This window comes from Gobius niger (assembly GCF_951799975.1).
Source record: "Gobius niger genome assembly, chromosome: 21".
Lineage (NCBI taxonomy): Eukaryota > Metazoa > Chordata > Actinopteri > Gobiiformes > Gobiidae > Gobius > Gobius niger.
In genome coordinates, this window is record NC_136872.1 from 6,827,926 (window position 1) to 6,848,927 (window position 21,002).

The 21,002-nt window shown below is 41.2% G+C and overlaps 3 protein-coding genes across 4 annotated transcripts in view; 2 read left to right on the forward strand and 1 right to left on the reverse strand.

The window, feature by feature from the left end:
- Positions 1-9,948, reverse strand: part of LOC306980278 (RAS guanyl-releasing protein 2-like) — a 41,952-nt gene extending 32,004 nt beyond the window's left edge. The window contains exon 1 of the mRNA XM_079579611.1: positions 9,564-9,948. The gene's annotated coding sequence lies outside the window, so the exon portion shown is untranslated. The remainder of the gene's footprint in view (positions 1-9,563) is intronic.
- The window catches only part of otub1b (OTU deubiquitinase, ubiquitin aldehyde binding 1b), a 191,379-nt gene that overhangs the window by 105,719 nt on the left and 64,658 nt on the right, over positions 1-21,002 (forward strand). The window lies entirely within an intron of this gene.
- alpk1 (alpha-kinase 1) lies at positions 11,194-18,622 on the forward strand. Of its 2 annotated transcripts, XM_079580689.1 has the most exons (14): positions 11,194-11,316; positions 11,798-11,995; positions 13,039-13,193; positions 13,271-13,469; positions 13,613-13,672; positions 13,742-13,828; positions 13,902-13,978; positions 14,089-14,184; positions 14,261-14,365; positions 15,549-16,968; positions 17,039-17,186; positions 17,262-17,424; positions 17,874-18,060; positions 18,405-18,622. In XM_079580689.1, exons 2-14 carry the CDS (start codon positions 11,875-11,877, stop codon positions 18,617-18,619), a joined length of 3,033 nt encoding a protein of 1,010 aa, XP_079436815.1. In that variant the 5' UTR covers positions 11,194-11,316; positions 11,798-11,874; the 3' UTR covers positions 18,620-18,622. The 2 variants fall into 2 exon arrangements, with proteins under 2 accessions (XP_079436815.1, XP_079436816.1); XM_079580690.1 differs by lacking the exon at positions 18,405-18,622 and having other exon boundaries at positions 17,262-17,501; positions 17,874-17,973.

Consider the following 21,002-nt stretch of genomic DNA (forward strand, 5'->3'; position numbering starts at 1 on the left):
GAAACTAACAATAGGTGATGTCGCTACGAAAGTGCAAAGTCGTGCTAAATAAAGAAAAGAAGGAACTAAAGCCCACACTTAGAATCTCACTAAATATGTGTGGGAACTTTGGAGGAGTGAAGTGTCAAGCGAAACTCTTCAGAAACAGAAGTGAAAACATAAAACAAAACAAAGATCAATATATGGTCTCATTATTCTTATAGCACATGTTAGAAGCTGCAACATACTGTAAAATCCCTGAGGTCTTCCATCTAACTGAGATTTACAGACTATTTCCAAACACAGCCTAAAACCAAAATACATGCAAACTTTAAATAATAATGAGTATTTTTCTCTATGTTCCAAAAATGATTTATTTGTGAACTAGTATGGCAGTCAGTAATCAGCAATACAGACACATAAACTACAAATTCTCATATTCCTTTCCTTTGTACCTACCAATGACCTCGGTGAACTGTGTGTTATTTCTCCTTAAAGTGACAGAACTCTCATATTGTGCAGCCGTACATAAAGGGGGAACTGAAATATCTCATTTTTGTGGAGTTCAAGCATGATCGAGTTCTAATATTAGCAGGTGCAGAGAAGTGAGTATATTTGCCATTATTTAATCATGCATGCATTGGGTAGACGATGGAATTTTATCACAAAGCTGATGACTCTCTATTGAAGTAGATCTCTCTGGTAACACGTGTGTGATATCATTCCGCATCAGATGGTCCTGTGAGGCAGAACAGCAAGGAACTCCTGAGCCAAGATTCTGTGAGATTTCAGGTTTGAGAGTTATCTAATTTTACTCCTCTGTATCTTTCATGTGGAAGAATTGTCACCAAAGCAGTACTATGTTACTGGTTTACCTTAATAAATCCTTTCTGTAGGCCCTTTGGGGGTGATACAAGTGTTAATGGGATGATCGGGGGGTCTTTCATCTCCCCCTGGTGTCTCTGGCCAAGAAAACCACATTTGCAACTTGCAACGGAGCCACCAATGCACACTAATGGAATCATGAAGAAGAAGAGGCTGGTAATTTTACTATTGTATCTCCGCATCTACGTGTCTGTTTAATCTTGGTTCATTCAATTATGGGTATGAAATGGACAGTACAAATAACCATCGAATGTTAATGATGAATTTTGTCAATAGAAAATACCATGGGGTCAGGGTCCAGGGGTGGTGGGGGAGGGGGGTTGGTTGTTGGGTCCCAATGGTTGGGATGGGGTAGCATACCTTTGAGTTTGCAGTATGTATCTGCGCTATATATATATATATATTTATTTATTTTTGTGTGTGTGTGCATCTCTCGCTGTACTATACACATGCTGAATATGTGGATTCTCACCCCTACACTTTAATGGAAAATTAATAAAAAATTGATCACAAAAAAAGAAGAAGAGGCTAACGGGCAAAGCTAACTGTGAGCTAGCGCCAATTAAACAGTATTTATAGCCAAGTTTGAGTGAAAAAAAATGATCTTCATTGTGTAATTGGATGTACAATATCCCTCTCTCCCTTTGTCTTTTCTGTCAGCGTAGTATTTACTCTCACGGACAATTAATGAGTAAAAAAACGTAACATGCTACGACACCTGCAGTGGCGCTTAAGGCCTCTAGGGGCAAGAGTTACCTAGTACTGCTTTAAAAGTTGATATAAACAATAAGATAAGTTAATGCATACTAGTTTTCCCCTTCTCACACAGTGCATCGTAATCTTCAACAGTCTATTCATCCAATCAAAACCTTGACAAAGTACAGAGGAGTCAGGGCAAAATATTTCACACGTTCTGCAGCTGCCACTAATGTTTTACTGCAGCCCCCACTCCTGCGCTGGATCACTTTCACATTGCCAAGTCCGTATTTCAAAAAGTGTGAAACGCCAAACAGAAGGCGTTGAGCTCCGTCACATGCGCTGTTGCGTTACTGTGTCACCGTTTGTTTTCCGGAGGCTTCCTGTCCAAAAACGTCTGTGGGGTTTGCACGAGATGTGAAAGTTCAGCCTGCTCACAAACAGCGGAAGGGCGTGTGTTTGTGAGTCAAAATGTGGTAAGCACATGTCCACAATGCACTGTTACAGTTAAGTCATATGTGAAGTGCGGAAAGAGATTTTAGCATAACACAAATTTGAGACAGTTTCTTTTACTGGCATTGTAGTGACTGGAATAAGACTGCAGACTGGTTTGGACTAGCCCAGTCTAGATTTGGACTGGTACAGACAAGGCGTGGATTGGTTCCCACTGGTATATAGTTTTAGGCTGGTTTTGGGTTGTATTTAGCTGGTTCAGACTGGTCTGGATTGGTAGAGACTGGTGACTACCTTTGAACCAGTTCTCTGGAATATATCTGGCACACTTAATCATGTCATTACTGGTTTAGTGAAATTCTAATTTGAGGACATCCCATTTCTTTTCTAAAAAGACGTTCATGTTCACAGGAAATATTATTTTCTTGGTGCCTTCAAAATTAACTAGAAGAAATACAATTTTCTCTCATATTGTAGATGATTTGGCCAGGTTTAAGGTTAATGCCGGTCCATGTGAAACGAGAACTGGTAAAAGGTCATCGTCAGCACTAATAATAATAATAATAATAATAATAATGCATTGGTTTTATAAAGCACTTTTCCAAACGCTCAAAGATGCTTTATATTGCACCATTCATTCACTCTATACTCGGTGGTGGTAAGATACTATTGTAGCCACAGCTGCCCCGGGGTACACTGACAGAGGGTAAGAATCGGCCCCTCTGACCACCACCAACCACTCACTCACTCACTACAATCACCCAGGTTGTGAAGTAAGGGACATTTCCTCACAAACTAGAATAGAATATACAAATAAGTCCAAGTTAGTGGACCAAATCACTAAGAAATAGCAATGCAAAACTTTTGTGACTTTGGAAAATGAAAAACAGCCAAACTCCCTATAGAATTTCCCAGGCCCCTGAAATCTGAAATGAAGACTGTTCCTTATGATACAACTGCTGCAAACAGATGCCGCTGGCCTTACTAATGATCACAATTAGTATGGGAAGCCGCATCTTCAGCCATAGTGCTATCAATCACAAAGTCCCCTGGAGTTTTGCACATTTATAATGGAATAAAGCCTCCATCTGACAACAAATTGCTCCAGATATGACAAACGAGCCAGAAGCCAAACCCATAGTGTTGCTTGATGTTGTGAACTATTGCTAGACAACGAATGATCGTATTAAGAACCGTGATCAGTTTTATGTAGTAAATGACTTTCTGGTCAAACTCACTGCACAATATTCCATACGGCACAGGAACTTTGCAAGATACGTTTCCTTTGAATTCACCAAATCACTCATCAGCCCCGTTACCTTGTACAGTATTTTAACCGAATGCAAGTGTTTCTAAGAATTATCTGCGGTTTGCAGCACGTACAAAACATCTGGCTCGAATAAAGTCGCAGCGCTCTCTCTCTCTCTCTCTCTTCCGCCTCATTTCCCCTCACATTCTGAATCTTGCACCACATTGCTGTTGTTCTGCATGGGGCCAGGCAGTGTCATATAGAATCCACAGCTCTCATCCTCACACGTCGACTAAGTAAAACGCTTTTTGTACGGGGGTATTTCAATGGACTTGGAGAGTTTCGATGCATTTCCCCCACTTCCTTCCCAAACACTGATAAAGGGAGTCATCAGACAGAAAAGGCCTTGAACTACTCGTACTAATTTACAATATCAAATAAAAATCAATCCTGAAATAAGTCTTGCGTGGGCAGTTTTGACTCCCACACAGAAAACACCTGCTACGACCCAGAACTGATTTTCATGTTTGGTATCAGAAAATTGGCCCCCGCTCCCACCTGTAGATGTCACAGCGACCTTTAGTGAAGCATGCACTTGCCATCAGCAATCACTGCAGTTCCCCGACTATAGGCAGACCCATTTTAGAAAAGCATCTTACTACATTTTGAAGTAATAGTACTTTTGTAAGTAGTTATTTTTTCATACAGTACTTTTTACTTCTACTTGAGTAATATTAAAATTAAGCTTCTGTACTTGTAGAAAACTGTAGAAAAGAAGAAACTCACGACACTGAGTAAATCTTTAAGTAACAAATCTTCATTTTGACGAATAAACATAATTCTTCACAATTTTTATTTTATTTTTTTGTTTTAAGTTTTTTTGGAAACATTTCTGCATTTTCACATTATATTCATGTTTTGTTTGTCATTATTTATGTCCTGATTGAAACATGTTTCTCACAGTACTCAAGTAGCATTTTCTCCAAGTACTAGTAATATACTTTTCAGTAATAACTTTTTTTCGATTTGAGATTCTGTTCGCCCAGCACACATTAAGAACATTTGAGAACTTGTTCGTAGAGGTCTAAACTAGTGATGGGATTTACTGATAAAAGGCAAGGCAAGGCAAGTTTATTTGTATGGCACATTTCATGTACTTGACAACTCAATGTGCCTCACATTAACACCAAACATAGTAAAAATAGAATAAAAAGCATTAAAAACACAATAAAAAGCATTAAAAACACAATGAAAATCAAGAATACAAATCATTAGTTACAATTACATTTAAAAAAAAAAGTTAAAAAAAAAAAAAAAAGTTTCAATCTCCATAGGCAGCAGTAAAAAAGCCTGGACCTAAAAAGAGGCCACAACTCATTCTTAGTGCATTTAGCTTTGGCTTTCACTTGTGTCGCCTGCTCCGTTGTTGTGCTGAATCTTGTGTTCGTTTGAGGGAGTTCTGGGTCAAACTGACTGACAAAACGATCGGGCTCTTTTCACAACTGAGATCAGGTTTGAAGAGCCGTTCAAAAGAGCCGCTCACTCATCAACGCCACATCACTTAGTCTAGTCTAAGAGCTAGGGCAGCTAATCACCATTATTCAAACGATTATTTGTTGCCTTTTTTTTTTTAAAGTCTCTCTTTATTTGATTTATTTATTAATCAATATTATCTAATATTTTCCATTTTCTGACCAGTCATAAAAGTACAAATGATTTCAAGTTCAAGGTCTCTGTTTAATTATAATAATAATGCATTGGTTTTATATAACGCTTTTCTGGACTATCAAAGACGCTTTACATTGCACTATTCGTTCGCTCCGTACTTGGTGGTGGTAAGCTACTATTATAGCCACAGCTGCCCTGGGGTAGACTGACGGAAGCGAGGCAACCAGTCTGCGCCATCGGCCCCTCCGACCACCACCAACCACTCACGCACTACATTTGCCAGGCTTCCTGGTGTTCCCAAACGGTCTCCCATCCAAGTCCTGCCAGGCCCTTCCCTGCTGAGCTTCCAAGGTCTGACGGGATCGGGCAGAGCAAAGGCGGTATGGCTACACCTGCCCCCTGCTGGCCAGCCCTCACACCTGCGCAAGTAAACTGAGCAGCGCGGCCTAATGACATCATCACAAAGCGCTATTTGTTTTCATGTCATAATAAAAACATTTTTTATTTAAATTAACTAGAAAAAGTAAATAAATATTTTTTGCGATAATGCTATTTTGGTAATCGTTTAGTGTAATAATCAAAATCGTAATTGAATTTTGATTAATTACACAGCCCTACTAAGAGCCCATATGGAGACATCATATTTTCTTGTTTGCAAATGCCCATTTCACCCTGAAAAATACAACCTTTGGGATTTAGTAATTGCGACCAATCCAAATGAGACTTACATCAGATTCCCATCATTTTTGCAGTCGTCGTCCTAACCCAGCTCCCCGACCCACGGCCGTGTGTGACTATGACAAACCCCAGACTGTGGAAGATGATCTACGGTGCTTGACTTTCCCAAGCCACTTTCCTCTGTTATGTCATTCCTTCTATGGGGATGAGAGCAGATATGGACATTGCCTTCTGGAACGGTATTTGGATATTCATACTTATTTTCATGCCTGTTGCTAAAATACAAAATGAGCATCACCTACAGCAGCCAGACCCGGACAGTCAATCGTGTTGATTTGTGACGGTAAGTGAGAAGCAAATGGCTGGTTTCGCAACTCTGGAAGTGACGTTGATTGCAGAACTTGTAGCTGAGCGTGCAACCTTTTTTCTTGCAGTTACATAATTACAGTTCAGGCAGGTTTTTAAGGCAGAACTCTCTGGGCCACTGTCGGCCTCATTATAGAAGAAGCGCTGTCCACATAACAGCACATGTCTCTGCGCTGGTACATTGTAGAGCAGCCTTGAATCCTCTGAATGACATTAGACTGACTAATTGCATCAGCGGACTGTCAATACACTGCTCCCAGCCAAAGTAATTAGGTCAGTTAGAGAATGTGATACCGCAGAAGACCCATATAATCCGATGAACGCTCGGAGATACACCTAATATCCTGCCCGGGTCTATGTCCAATTGTGTTTCGATTCATTTTTGCATATTTATTTGTCCACCGCGGCTGGTCGCTCCACTGCTCCTGTCCACCCTCCCCTTTCTTGTCCGAGCTGGTTTGAATAATTGCACTGCAGTGGTGAAGAGAAAGAGAGAGAGAATAGTGATAGGAGGATGCACACATGGGGCCAATAAACTAGAGCTCGGCAATAGGGAAAAAGCAAAACTCAATTCTGACGTTTGATAACTGCCTTGAATGAACATTACTGCAGCGTTATGCTAAAGCGTTTCAATGCAAGTTACATCAACCTCAAATACAACATAAAAACAGGACCAACACAAGGCTAAACTAGAATTAAAGTAGGAAAAACTCAAATCTAGCCAGTTCTTGATTTCACCACTTCCGTGAAAGTAGCGATACTACTGGTCAAATATTACTCCAGTCATAGGCGGAGATTCATGTTTTTATGTTTTCCCAGTTGGTGCCAACTCAAACGACCGAACTAATAGATATGAATATATTAAAATATACATATATATACATTTGTCAAGCTCGATCTCAGAAAACTCCTGCTTATAAGCAAACTGTTGAGCAAACAGAACGCTAATATATATATACACATATTAATGTAATTTTTTAAGTAGAAAGTACAAATCTGTTTCCATCTCCATTTGGGTTAGGTTTAGGGTCAGGGGTTAGTGTCTTAAGGTTTAAGGACAGCAAATCTCATGTAAGTTGTGTTTCACTCACACAGATCTTACACATAGTTTTAGAAACTAGAAGGTCTTGGCTTTCAAATGAGGTGTCACACTGGCACATCAGCAGTAAGCCCTCCTGGTGCATTGAGTGGCCTTATGTAGGAAATGCGTGGTATAAATAAAGTTGCCTTGTCAATATTCTTTGAGATTTGGATATGCATAATTGATCATTGTAACTCTAACCTGGAAGGATAAATACTTTAACAATACTTTACAGCTTCAAAAACACACAAAAATAACGGCCAGTAGCATTGACAGTACATATGCACAGCGCCACCTGTGCTGGAGAGTGCATGCACACATGGTCAAATTGATGTTTTACTTTGGCGGCTTCATATAAATGTAGCAGAGTTGAAAGTATTATATTTGTGTAACAAATGTAGAGGAGTAAAAGCAAGAAGTGCTCAACCAAAACTACACTCAAGCAAAGTACAGATCCTCAAACTCCACTGAAGTACAGTACATGAGCGTATGCACATTGTGCAAGATGGAATCCTTCATCCTGCATAATTACTTTTCCAGTTTTCTGTTTCGCCATAGACTTGAAAATCCTTCCTCTGATCGGCTGCACTGATGCTGCCAGTATTTGCATGTTCTTTTCCTCATGTGGTGAATACGCCAACAACACAAAGACAGAAAGTATGTCTGGCGTTCCAAAATAGGAAACAGTTAATCAGTAACAACGCATTCAAATGTACCAGGCAAAAAAAAAAGAAGAAGAAGCTTCCCTCTCCCTCGTACACTAGTCAAGCTGAATTGAAGCTGCCAGAACCTTGAAATGATTGTGGAAATGGCTGCACAATTCCACCCAGGTGAGCCTCGGGTCTGAAGCCGGCAGCAATAGCCGCAGGAGTAATGCGGCCCCCTCAAATGCCAAATAACAATGAGGATGAATCATAGCAATGGGGATTGGACGAGGGAAAAAACAAATTATCAGCAAAAGGCAGGTGGAAACTGGGTATGTAAATCAGGCCCTTAAGTGTGTTCATCCTTACTGCGCAGAACATAACCCACTTCAAAGGTTCCGCATCATTTCTACAGTGAAACTTGTCTGTGAAGTTTTTGTTTTTTTTAGCAAACCTTAGCATTCACTATAAGCAGGCGAGTCGTTTTTGTCAGCATTAAATCACGGCACAGGTTCATGTTACGATAAAGACACTCTTTATTGTCACTATAGAGATTCTTTTTTCATTTTCTCTCTGAAAATAATGAAACGTGTTTAGAAAGTCGTCCCCGTGATGTAAGAGAGATGTTTCGACCACAACTGGTCAATTTGTTGGCCTGAGGCCCTCTTTACTGTAAGGCGGGCGTCCTTTCAGCCACTGCCACTGATGAGGGAAACTGTTTTCTCTGTGGCTGTTGGTCTACCACCACAAGGTGAACTATTGCAGAAACAAAAAAATACCTGTACGCTCATTATAAATGCAAGAACATATCGAGCAGAATTGTTGAAGAGTAAATTCCTCGAATCCCTTGAATTTCTTTTGTCAAGTGCGCCTTTCAAAAATATCTACTTTGCCACTTTTACATTGTTTTCTCTACAGCGTGGATGCAACAAGTGTTACCTGCTAAGGCTATTCAACTGAACTCACATAGTCTAAAGTAGTTTTCGCTTCTGATGGTACTCAGGTTCCTCTGCAGTTCATTTAGAGAAACAAAACAAACAAACAAACAAACAAACAAACAAACAGGTCCTACTTTTCAGACCAGCAGCGACTTAAAACTTTGAGAACAGGTCAATAAAAGAGGACTTATAATAAAGAGCTTCAGTAACAGGCCCATCAAAGATCCCATATAGCACATTTCCCAACATATGCACACTGCAGGTTGATTCTTTCAAAAGCATAAATTCCATCTTGTCATGGTGGTCTATACAGCATCTTACCGCCATTCATTCTTGAATACAATACTTATAGACATCCTTGACCTGAAGACGTGTTCTTGCTTCTTTTCCATGCTACCAACAACAACTTGTCAGCAGCACGCTTTTGTTGTTATTGCATCACTTCACCACAGTCAGAGCCGGATGAATACCCTCACCCTGCCTCCCTAAGGGCTAAATTTAGGTACAGGCGGTGCCCCCGATCCCCTTCCTGAACCACACTGCACCATTACACATCTCCTCACTGCATATTTCAGGTCGAAAGCCCACCAACGTGATGCCACTAGGTTTTGTTGTTGTTGTTGTTTGTTTTGTTTTATTACTAATGAGATAGAAAGCAAAGAGCACAAGTCATAACACAAGCCCAATTAGCTGTGATGCATTTGACACTGCGTTGCAAGAGTGACAGGTTTTGTTCCAATGCAGAGCGCATGGATGGGTCACTAACGAGCTTCCAGCGCGGTCCATGGTGTAATAAGCGTGAGCACTCATCCAGCTGTAGCCTCTGACAGCATGCTGTGTCGCAATGCACGTTTAACAGCAACAGTTGGCAGCAAAACTTGCGCGTAAAGATGCATCAAGCGATATAAGTTGGCACACGAGCTTACCTTTAGGAGAGTTCCATCGACGCACGGGTTAATACGTTGGAAGCCGGGATTAAAAACACATTGTCAGAGTGTTGGAATGCGAGGCGCGAAAAGCAAGTTCGAACTGTGCCACACACGTAAAAATCAACAGCGGCTGAGAGCTACGGCGCGACAACTTGTTGCTTATTCGAGCTGCATTGACGCGAAGCGCGAGTGAAAAGAGGAAGACACTCGCATGTAGCTACTCGAAGTTGCGGTCGTACTGATGTAGCAGAGAGGGAGTTCAGAGCGGAGAGGAGAGAGGGCGCAGCTGGAGAGCGGCGCCTCTTCCAGTTGTGCGTAAAGAGGTCCGCCTATTGGTTGTGCGCCACGGCAGCAGCCTAATGACAGGACCTTTGGGGATGCCAAGTTTATGCGCCATTACGCACAGGGTTGTTTGTGCTTGCCAAGATTGAGAAGCTTTTGAAACCGTCTTGTATGACTGTTGTTACGTAAGTTTCAAGTTTCACCTATCGTTAGAGCGTTATTGATTGACTTCGAAACAGCTAAGACACTATGCATCTGCAGTGGCGTAGCAAGGGGCTCTTGGGGCCCAGGGCAAAAATTCACAGGGAACCCACCGTTGAAATGTCACTGTCTGTTCTGTTTTGAATCAAATATTGTAAATGCATTTTATAAATAAATAAACTAGGCTATTACACTTTCATGTCATTCACAAATAATAAACAATAAAACAAAATGAACCCCATAAACGTTTGGGGAGTTTGAGAGAATTTTATGACTTTGTGATCCATGCATATTACCATTTTTCACCATTTATAAAACAGCGCTACAGCTCAAGTCATTGCGCAAATGGCTCCATATCAGAAGCCTAAATTTGACCAAAACTGGTTCCTTTGCCATAAGATTAAATAACTCCCTGATTGAGCAAAGAATTGGGACAATAACAAAAAGAAAAAATATAATCAATGTGATAAGTTTGATAAGTTTATTGATGGAATGCCCCTTGAGATGTGCCATCTCGCTTTCGAGGGGGTCCATTAACACAAAACACTAGTTGCGGTTAACAAAACACAGTAAAAGACAGGATACAGACAGGACAAAACACACATTAGGACAGTCGCACAGTCAAGACAAACTTGCTCCATGGTCCTCCCAAACCCCTCCAAGACACTTAGACAAAAATAACAAAACAAATAAATAAATAAATAAATAAATAAAAACAACAACAACAGAAATATAGTCAAGAGGAAACAATTCCAAGAGATGAGGTAAAAGTACAAAATTACAAAAACACTTAAGGACATAAACAAGGTGTTTTAGGTGAGAAAATAAGGAGGCTCTAAATAAACCAAAATTTGAGTTCAGTGGTATTATATGTCATCATTTAATTGCATGTATTTATGATATTATATGTCATCGTTTAAAACTCTGGACATAGTGTAAGTCAGTGATTGCCATTGTGCTTCATAGCCTGAAATGTTTTGACTTAACAATCATCAATTAGCCTTTTTTTTTTTTTTTAATCCATTCACATCATATACTCTACGCGTGTATATAAATATGCTAATCGACTGTTGAGTCAACCTGCTGCGTGAGAAAGTTCCGTTTCCCGTTGAATGCACCGCGAGGCCCCGCCCACCACGGAAGATAAACACGAACCGAAAGCGCTCACATTTTCTCCTGTACTTTTTTTTTTTTAATCATTTACTCAGTTTTTCACGGTTCTCATCCATCATCGATGCTGGACATATATCTGGACCTACACACGCAGGTAAAACAAAAAATAAAATAAATAACAACAAATAATAAGCGTGAAATATATTAGCTTATCTATTTTAAAAGGTTACTAGCTGTCGTACTTTGACCAACTTTATTGTGTATCCAACCACCTTTACTACTACTATAAACTACTTCTACTACTACTACTACTACTACTACTACTACTACTACTACTACTACTACTACTACTACTACTACTACTACTACTTGCTCTAATAATACTAAGACTATTCTGTTAGTGTTACTACCATTGTATCTTTTTGCTTTACTGGAGTGGGAAATGTGTGCAGGAAATGGTAAATTAACAAGACCATTTTCTAGCATTAGGGTGTTTTTTTGTGAATACCAATGTTAAACCCAGTTAAACGAATTTAAAACACACTGTAATTGGAAATGGAACTACTTTATTACCAGCCTATGAAGATTTGTGTGATGTTGCAATCCATGACTAACAAACTTCCCTCCTCTTCCAGGGGATTTCCATCCGCGTCTTTACCAGCCTGGGGAAGGGGAGCAGAGCTACACCAGCTGTGGTGGGGTAATCGGGGTGATGGACAGTCAGGAGGCGGGCCTTCTGCTGCGGGAGTGTCTGCAAGCAGCGGAGCAGCAGCAAAACAGAGAGCCTCCAGGGCCAGCTGAAGAGCACGCGCGGGCGTACCGCAGCTGCAGAGGTGCGACACTAGAGGGAGCTGTTCGCCCACTTTTGTTCCACAGTTTCCCATTTCCTGTTTATTCATCTTTTTCAAGTAGTTATAAAGTCTTTCAATCACACCCCGTTCACCCCTGCTGCCAGGTTTACAAAGTGATCAATCAAACTCAGATTTATTCGTGTTTCGTCATAGCGTGTTCAAAATAAAACAGCTACTAACGCCCTTTTACCGCCAAACATCATCAGAATGAACTTTCCTTTGATATATATAATATATTTGAAACTCTTTTCAGATCACAATTCAGAAGTGGAGCAGAGACCTAAATGGGTGCACAGTACAATCAAAACGAGTCATAGTTATCCTACTTTCATCTGAAAACAGCTACAACAATAATGTGCTTTAATGCAGTGTAACATTGTCAGACTGCTACTACAAGATCTTTGTATAATAAGACTCTCAGTCATCCAGGTGTTTTCCATATGCAGTTCATTTGATTTATTAGTTGATGCTCCATGTTTTTTGCCCCTAAACCTTTTTACGATTCAAATAATTTTTTTTAGGCTACACCACCGCAGCTATTTACAGGATTTCCTCTTTTTTTTTTTTTGTCTGGCGTTTCCCGCTTACTTTGGGGTTTTGCTGTTTAGAAAATTATCAACTACTATGACTAAACATACAATATGTTGTCTTTTACTTTTACACTTTACTGCAAAATATTACTTTGATTGAAGGTAGTATCCAAATTCTGTTCAGCTTCATCTACTTATTTGGTCAGAAATCATTCCATGTACTTTCTGCTCTCTGCTTGCATCCCAGAGTGCTACCCGTACCCCTGGTTGGAAAACACTGCACTACTATAGGATCATAACTTTAGTTGTTAGTATAGTGAAACTACAGTAGAAGCACTGGCTCATCTGCCAGTCAGGATGTGGGCTGAAAATGGGTAGGAGGTTCATTTGCAAGTTAGGGTGTGCTTCGAAAGCTTAACGTAGTGTAAGACAACATCACCAATATGGATCAACATTGAAACAACAACTTGTAAATTACTGTGGGTCATTTTGTAGATGGTGTGTGCGGGGAGCTGTCCTCTCTCCTCCGGGATGCAGAGCAGATGCAGTGGCCCTTTGTCCCAGAGAGGTGGCAGTACAAGCAGTCGGTGGAGGCCAGTGACAAGACCAACCTGAGCGACGTTATCAAGAAGCACCTGCCGCAATTACTGGTAACAGGATTACTAATCACTACACACGTAAAAGAAAAGAATCCAAACTTCTTTCTACCGCTATGTTTATCTCCCAGGCTCTCCTCAAAGCGTCGATAGAGTCTCGGGAGCCCCTCTGTGCTCTGGCAGTGATCTTTCTGGTGGACCGTTTCCTGTACTGGACAGATGAATCCAGCCGACTGCTCAAGATCACCAAACTGCTGCACAAGCTGCACCCCGAGGCCCCTGTGGCGCCCCAGCTGGTCATACGGCAGGCCCGGGTCTACCTCAACTCTGGTGCCTATAGCTACAAATACTCTAACCATAAGCAGTACTGGTTAAACTAGTACTTGTAAATGAATTGATAGTGTATATATGAGAAACGAGGAGTGTAAACAGTAAGTAAAATGATGTGACTTATGCTTTACATGGCCTTGTAGGGAAGCTGCAGAAAGCTGAATACATCCTCAGTAGTCTGATCAACAACAGTGGGACCACAGGTTTGGATCTCATCATTGTATTTCTTATTTTTGGGTCTTTTTAGTGTCAAATTGTGATGTAAACGACAGGTTGCTGGGCGTATCAGCGTCACAGTGACAGGGCTCTGGTGCAGGCCGTCAGTGTGCAAGTGCGGGGGATGATTCTGCAAAAACTGGGTACGTTTGAAGTTATGTTTGAAAATCATTTAATAAACTAATGTTTCTAATGTGTTATGCCATAAAATGAAAGGCTTATGGCTGGAAGCTGCTGAGTTGATATGGGCATCTCTGGTTGGATACTACGCTCTACCTAAACCTGATAAAAAGGTCAGTAGGAAGCACTAGATGTTTTCTTGAAACATAACTTTGGAATTCTTAAGAATCTGAGATAATGCAAGAAGTAGATGAAAGTATAATTGGTGTATTCCATTTTCCAGGGCATTGGGACATCTCTTGGTTTACTCGCCAACATTTTGGTGTCTATGAATGATGAAGACTACAAAGCTTTTAAGGCTAATCCTGACATAGACCTGGTTTGTAAAGTTCAGAATATGTTTTGTTGTTCTTTTATAAAAGTCATTAGCTCAGTGTGTTGCATTTGTCATGCAGTCTTTACTTGGAGAGAGCAGCCACCGTCTCCTGTCTGCAGCCCAGGCAGCAAAGATGGCTGTGGTGTACAGTCAGTACACGTCACTCTACGTGCTGACTAATGCGGTGAGCTTATGCTTCTTTTATTCAGTAAAAAGTGCATCATTATAAGTATATTTTTAAACGATTTTAAAAGTAGGGTGTTGAGCAAATCAAGGTCCCTCATCAAAAACATAGTTGTATTGTTCCACTCACGCATATTTGAGCCTTTTTTTTTGTCTTTCCTGGTGCTGATTCTTAGTGACACAGCTGCAGGTTACACAATGCACCTTCTGTTTAACCTGCGGCCCTGCTTAACCTGGAAATGCTTTCCTTACCTTGCGATCTCTTGTATTGCTTATCCTTCTATTGCAAACCACCAGCAGGCAAAAACATCCACCAAAGCTTAGACAGCTCAGCGTTTTACAAAACTAACCATTATGGGACTTGCCAGATAGATTCAGTGATGATAAGTACCCACATTTGTCCTACATTTTACAAAGTGCTTGGAGTTTTGAGGGTAAACCTTATGCATAATTCTGGCTCTCCCTGAGCCTGTAACATCATGTAAACATCATCTCGGCTGACATAATGACCTCCTGGTAGCTTGTTGGAAGTCGCAGGGATATCCTGAAAGCCAGGGGAGCAGGCACACCCTTTATGTTTTTATTGATATATCGCATGTACAGTTGAGAAACAAGGCCTAATACTATACTTATAACCACACGCACAACAAAATGTCAGTAAAATCACCATTTTAATCCTAATGAGGCAGGTATAGATGGTATGGGCTTTGTGGCTCAATGGTATTGAAATAATAGATTACGGTTCAATTTAAGGATGCATTTCACCACCTTCTAAATATGCTGAAGGCCGGAGGTGAAGCAGATTCACGTGAAGTGAATCCACCGTGATAGTGTGCCCTCTGCTGGAAAAGCGGATCAGTTTTTAGGAAGGTTGAGGTTGATCTGCTTAAAAAAAAATTCCTAGGAACAAATGTGTAAAGTGCAACGAGAGGCTTCTGTTGATTGATAAAAAGAACATACCTTCAAACAGCATGCAAATTTCTTTTTATTCCCAAGCGACCCTAACCCTGATCCTAACGACTCTAACCTTAGGGTTAACAGATAATAACAAATAATGTATCCACTCCTACCAGCAGAGGGCGCACACTATCACGGCGAATCCGCTTCACCGTCGTGCATCTGCTTCACCTCCGGGTCTGCAGCTTTCTATGATTGTCCCCAACACGCTTCGTCTTGACTTTCAGGTGTCTCAAGGCACATCCCTGCTCGCCTACAGCTTCTCCATCCACTGCCCCTCACCCCTACGCCGCTCCTACCTCCTTCAGGCTCGCGAGGCTTTCGAAATCGGCCTTCTCACCAAATCTGCAGCCGAAACGGTCACTAGTATCCAAGAGCTCCACACTTTCCTCAAAGCAGCCTACTCCCTTAGCATAACCTGCAAATGGCTTGACATGGACCCTGCCATTGTCAATCAAGCCAGGCAAGCGTGTAAGGAAGCCCTAGGACATTTTTACAGCTACTGCAATACTAAAAATCACGACAAGGATGCGTTGTGTTCTGATATTATGCATCTCATTGGTAAAGTTAAACATTTGCTGCAAGTTGAGCCATTTGCTAATTCGGACGAGAAATCTTTTATCCCGGATAGCTACAGGGATATCAAGGAAACGCCGGTTGATTTCAATCTGGAACGGTTTTCCAAAATGATGCAAAAGTTCAAGAAGTTCCATGCCACTTTATGCGAGATGGAGCGGCCGTGCAAAAGTGCTGAGGCTGAACACGCTAAGTTCTGCATAACCGCAATGGGGACGACAGTGGGAACGCTTAACTCGGAATGTAACACGGACGCTAAGCCACCAGATGCAAGCCAATCTTTGAGTCTCGGTTCGTCTTGGCACAAAGTTCCTCTGTCGAATTCTCCAGGATTAAGTTCCGGAAGCGCAGCGGCTGCCCGGATTCAAAGTTTGCCAACAACCGATGACGATTCAATGCCGTCCAACGTTGGCGTCGCAGCAAAGTCTGCAACATCTCCCAATGCAAGTCCTCATTCCTGGAACTTGCACATGCTCCAAGCTGCGTTAGAGACTGTCGATACAGAAGGCGAAAAAGTAGTCGAGTCATTAAGCGACAGTTATGGCTCCAATTCATCTTGGGAAAAGCTATCCGCTGATTTGAACTCACTAAGAAGCAAGCCAAAGCTAGCAAAAGTAGGGAGTAAGTCTTCGGAGTCGAGCGAAGGCTTGTTCCATCTGGACACACTTGATTCAGAAACTCCAGAGTCTCTAAATGCTAGTAGCAACTATGGAAATCCAAATATGAACAGGAATGCTGTTGTCAGCCCAAAACCCAATTCATTCCAAGCAAATCAATGTATGTCTGCTGAGACATCGACTGATAGCTCTTTTGAAATGGTGGAACCAGAAAGGAATGAAAATCAAAGTGGCAAGACTTTGCAGAAAGAGGAGAAGAATGCTCTAAAGGAAGATAAGAATGCACTGTGCCACAACTGCCTGAATGGGAGTTTTGCTCATTTGCCTGAAAGCCGTTGTATCTTGACAGAACTTGATTACAATGCCCTACTCTCAGGAGTGTGCCACCAGTGTCTGCTGAAGAGGCTCGACAGTGATGCAAAGTTCCAGCTAGAGAAACACGAAATGGCCTACTGTAAGTCCCATTTACATCTTTTACCAAAAACATGGACTCATGGACTTAGGTGTACATGTTGCTTTCTTAGCTGCTCTGCATCTGAAGTTCTCTAAAACCACTGGCCTGTGGACGGCCAGGGAGACGTGCGTTTACATCGGAGAGAAAATGGGACTCCAAGGCAAGCAGAGGGCGGCATTGTGGGTCCAGTTCCTACACCAGGAGGAGCGCCTGAGCAGGTGAGAGTCATACATTCTACACTGTCATGAGCTGAGAAGCAACATTCGCCTTTGAGTTCTTGGTTTTGTTACTAGCTACGTTGGAAAAGACTACTTGGAGCCGAAGCAGATTGAGTTCCATCTGAAGGACGTGGAGAGGCAGATGACTGCGCAGTATTATGTAACAGAGTTTAATAAGAGTCTGTACGAGCGGGACGAGATGGCACAGATATTCTTCATCCCCTCAGAGGCTCTGCTGGTGAGAACTAACACTTATCTTTACCATTGTAAGACAGAGCCCTCTTAAAGAGCTTTGAGATTAAACTGTTCCAATTGGTAAGTAAAGCTTTTCAATTCCGCATAAGTACAATTGAAGATGTCTATGTTTTGCACAACAAAGTTTTGAGTGTTCTTGAGAGCTGATGTAACAAGTGAATTTCTGCATTGTGAGAATAATAAAGTCCTATCTTATCTTATCTCATCTTATCCTATCTTTTTAAAGTGTGAGTATCATGTAGATATGAATAGATTAGTCTAAAATTATTATTTTGTTACGTCAAATGTGATTTCTCAAGTTAAAGAAAAATGGTAGAAAAACATACCCTTAGAACATACATTTCGTGTGCTTTTTGTTACAACTGGTACATAAAATGAATTGTAATTGCAGTCAATGTTTTTTCTTGCATAATACTGTAATTCCTTTGTCAGATCCTGGAGGGGAAGCAGATCGTTGGCTGTGTAACAGTGGAGCCGTACATGCTGGGAGACTTTGTTAAGCTCACAAACAACACAGTGAAGAAAGAGAGGCGTTTCAAAGCCACAGAGTACGGCCTCGCCTTCGGGCATTTCACCTTCCTCTTCTCCGGAGGACAGGAGGTGGTGGTCGACCTGCAAGGTTAGAGTTTAGACTCATCATTCAGTGTAGAGATTATTAGACCACTGTTAGTACCGTGACATGTTTCAATGGCCTGTTTCATATGCCTCGTCTGCAGAGTTAAAGGTTTCTTACCTGGATAAGATGAGTTTTTCTCACAAAAAAACAAACCAATAATTGTTTTCTCCATTTACATGCAAATGCTTAGTTTCAATACTATGCGATTTATACAACATATTGCTTCTTTGTGTCCATGTATTTCGTTATAATAATAATCTCAGAGAAGATGCTCAGATAACAGTGTTACTGACTGCTTCACTGAACATGTTTACATTCATTATTCAGCTCCAAATCTTTTCCTTCAGGTTGGGTGACAGGCAATGGTAAAGGGCTGACGTACCTGACCGATCCGCAGATCCACTCCACAAAGACCCCCAAGGGACCCTCCAACCCGTTTGCCGAAAGAGGCTTGAGGTACTTTTTAGAAGAGCAGCACGGCCCCCAGTGCAATGGAATCTGCAGTGTGCTCCAGCTTCCACCAGTGACCCGACCGTCACCACTGACACCACATTCACTGTGAGGGCCGCTATGGTGAAGGAACATGCTGTAGTCTCTAAACACCTTAGTAAGATAAGATAAGATAAGATAAGATAGTACCAACATATCCCATCCTATTGGCATGTTATGCGTTCAAAACGCGTCATTAAAAATGTAAATGTGCAAACTATCTATTTTAAATATGATTATAAAGAATCATGAACTGATGGTTTTATTGAGCACATTTTTGTACAGGATGCACTTTTAAAGGTTATGTTTGTGGGATGCTACAACCACAAGCACTATTTTCACCAGTAAGGTACTGTAAACTAGCTATTAAAAAATAAAATAAAATATGAATTTAGCTACTTTTCAGACTCTGAACTGTGTTTTTTGTTGTAGTTTCTTTTGTAGTTTTAAATTTTAAAAGTAGTTATCTAAAGCACAGAGGTATTTTAGAGAGGAGCATCAACTGTAAAGACAACAGAAAGTTGTGGGATACACTGAAACAAATGGCATACATGACAAATAACAAGAGCAGGTTGGCCATAACTAATGAGGAAGAACTTGGTAATTATTTTAATGACATTTTATTAAGGCATGATAATGATAACAATAGTGCCTAATCAAGAACAGCACCCAGGAACTGTCAGAGGCCAGTTTTCCAGATGTCCGTGGACAAGTGAATTTGGAAAAAGTCCATAATGGTACCTATTCCAAAGGTGTCTTGTCCAGCGTCTGACAGAGACTACAGGCTAGTGGCCTTAACCAGTGTGGTCATGAAGTGCTTTGAAAACGTAATAGACAACGGACTCAGTTCTGAGGTCTCTGACCTATTAGACCCGCTGCAATGTGCCTATAAAAGGTCTCAGCACGGCGGATTCAATACTCAGTCTGTCCCACATAATCTGTAGACATCTGCAAACTCCAAACTCTTATGTAAGGGCCTTTGACACTGTGCACCCAAATCTACTTGTGGAGAAACTCAGAGACCTACTTAATTCAGCCCTTGTGAAGTGTTTTTTGTCCTTTCTAACAAATAGAGAGCGATAGTTTATAGTCAGTGGCACACTTTCCAAAATGAAAAAGTGTAGCACAGGTGTACAGCACAGGCCCGTTGTGCTCTTCTATTTTGTTCACTCTATATACAAACAACTGTCGGAAGCATTGCACCAAACAACAAGACAATTAAAATCTCTGTGATTGTGAGCCACATAGGTGCAGATCACAGTCCCTCCATGTATTATGAAGACATTGACTCCTTCATCTGCTGGTGTGAGGACCACCACTTGTCACTAAATGCTGTCAAAACAAAAGAGGTCATTTTTTTTTTATCTCAGAGCTTCACAAAAACATGACCCTGTGATGATCGGAGGCAGACAAAGTGAGCAGGTCAAATCCCTCAAGTATCTAGGGCCTTTCTGTGTGGAGTTTGCATGTTCTCCCCGTGTCTGCGTAGGTTTCCTCCGGGCACTCCGGTTTCCCCTACCACTAAAAACATGCACAATAGGCCAGGATGAATGATGTGTGTGAGTGAATGCATGGTGGTGGTCAGAGGGTCTGTTGGCGCAGACGTGTGTAGTCGCGAAAACGCTTCTGACAGTCTCCCCCAGGAGAGGAAACTGAAGCTACAAACGTAGCTTTCCACCACCGAGTATGGAGTGAATGTACAATTGTCTCATGTAAAGCGCTTTGTGAAAGGCGCTCTTCTTCTTTCATGACCTGCTCAACGTTCATGACCTGCTCAAATGAGCACAGAAATGTTGAGTCTTGTTCGGTATGGAATCGTAGCCTGGTACGGTCCTCTAACTGTGCAGAGCAAAACACAAATTGAGAAATTAGTCCTGAGGGCCTGGAAGTTGACGAGCACGAACCATGAAAGACATTTTTGAAAGCTCTGTCCTCATCCAAGCTCAGAAAATCATTGAGAATCATATTTTCTGGATGGTGAATATAAAATTCTCCCATCAGGAAGATGGTACAGAGCACACCCTTTCAAGAGCAACAGGTACAAGCTCTCATTCCTCCGGAACTCTGCATCTGTTTTAAATAAACGAAAGGGAAAAGAGCAGGTGAAGAGGCCGTAATAACTAAGATGAACTGTATTGGATCATTGTGATGCACTGGCAGGAACTGGCTTGTTTCTATATGAATGGTTGTATCTGTTTGCTCAAATGTATTATTATAAACCAGTATTTGACCTAAAGTCTTTGCAAGATGTTGCTTTTTATATCTATTTATGTTGAAAAGAAACGTCACCATTTTTGATGTGACAAACATTTTCATTAACACAGTTTTTTTTATATGTATAAAGTACAGTGACTCAAGTACATGCACATGAGAGCTTCCAAGTATTTTTATTATTTGTCTATTCACTTATCTATCAGGGACAATGCAATCAACATGGTTACAACGCTGGTTAGCGA

Coding starts and splice junctions, on each gene's coding strand:
- alpk1 (XM_079580689.1), top strand. CDS start 11,875: ATGGACAGTCAGGAGGCGGGCCTTCTGCTGCGGGAGTGTCTGCAAGCA. Junction 13,673..13,741: donor CAACAACAGTGGGACCACAG/GTTTGGATCTCA, acceptor TGTAAACGACAG/GTTGCTGGGCGTATCAGCGT. Junction 17,425..17,873: donor TCCCCTCAGAGGCTCTGCTG/GTGAGAACTAAC, acceptor TTCCTTTGTCAG/ATCCTGGAGGGGAAGCAGAT.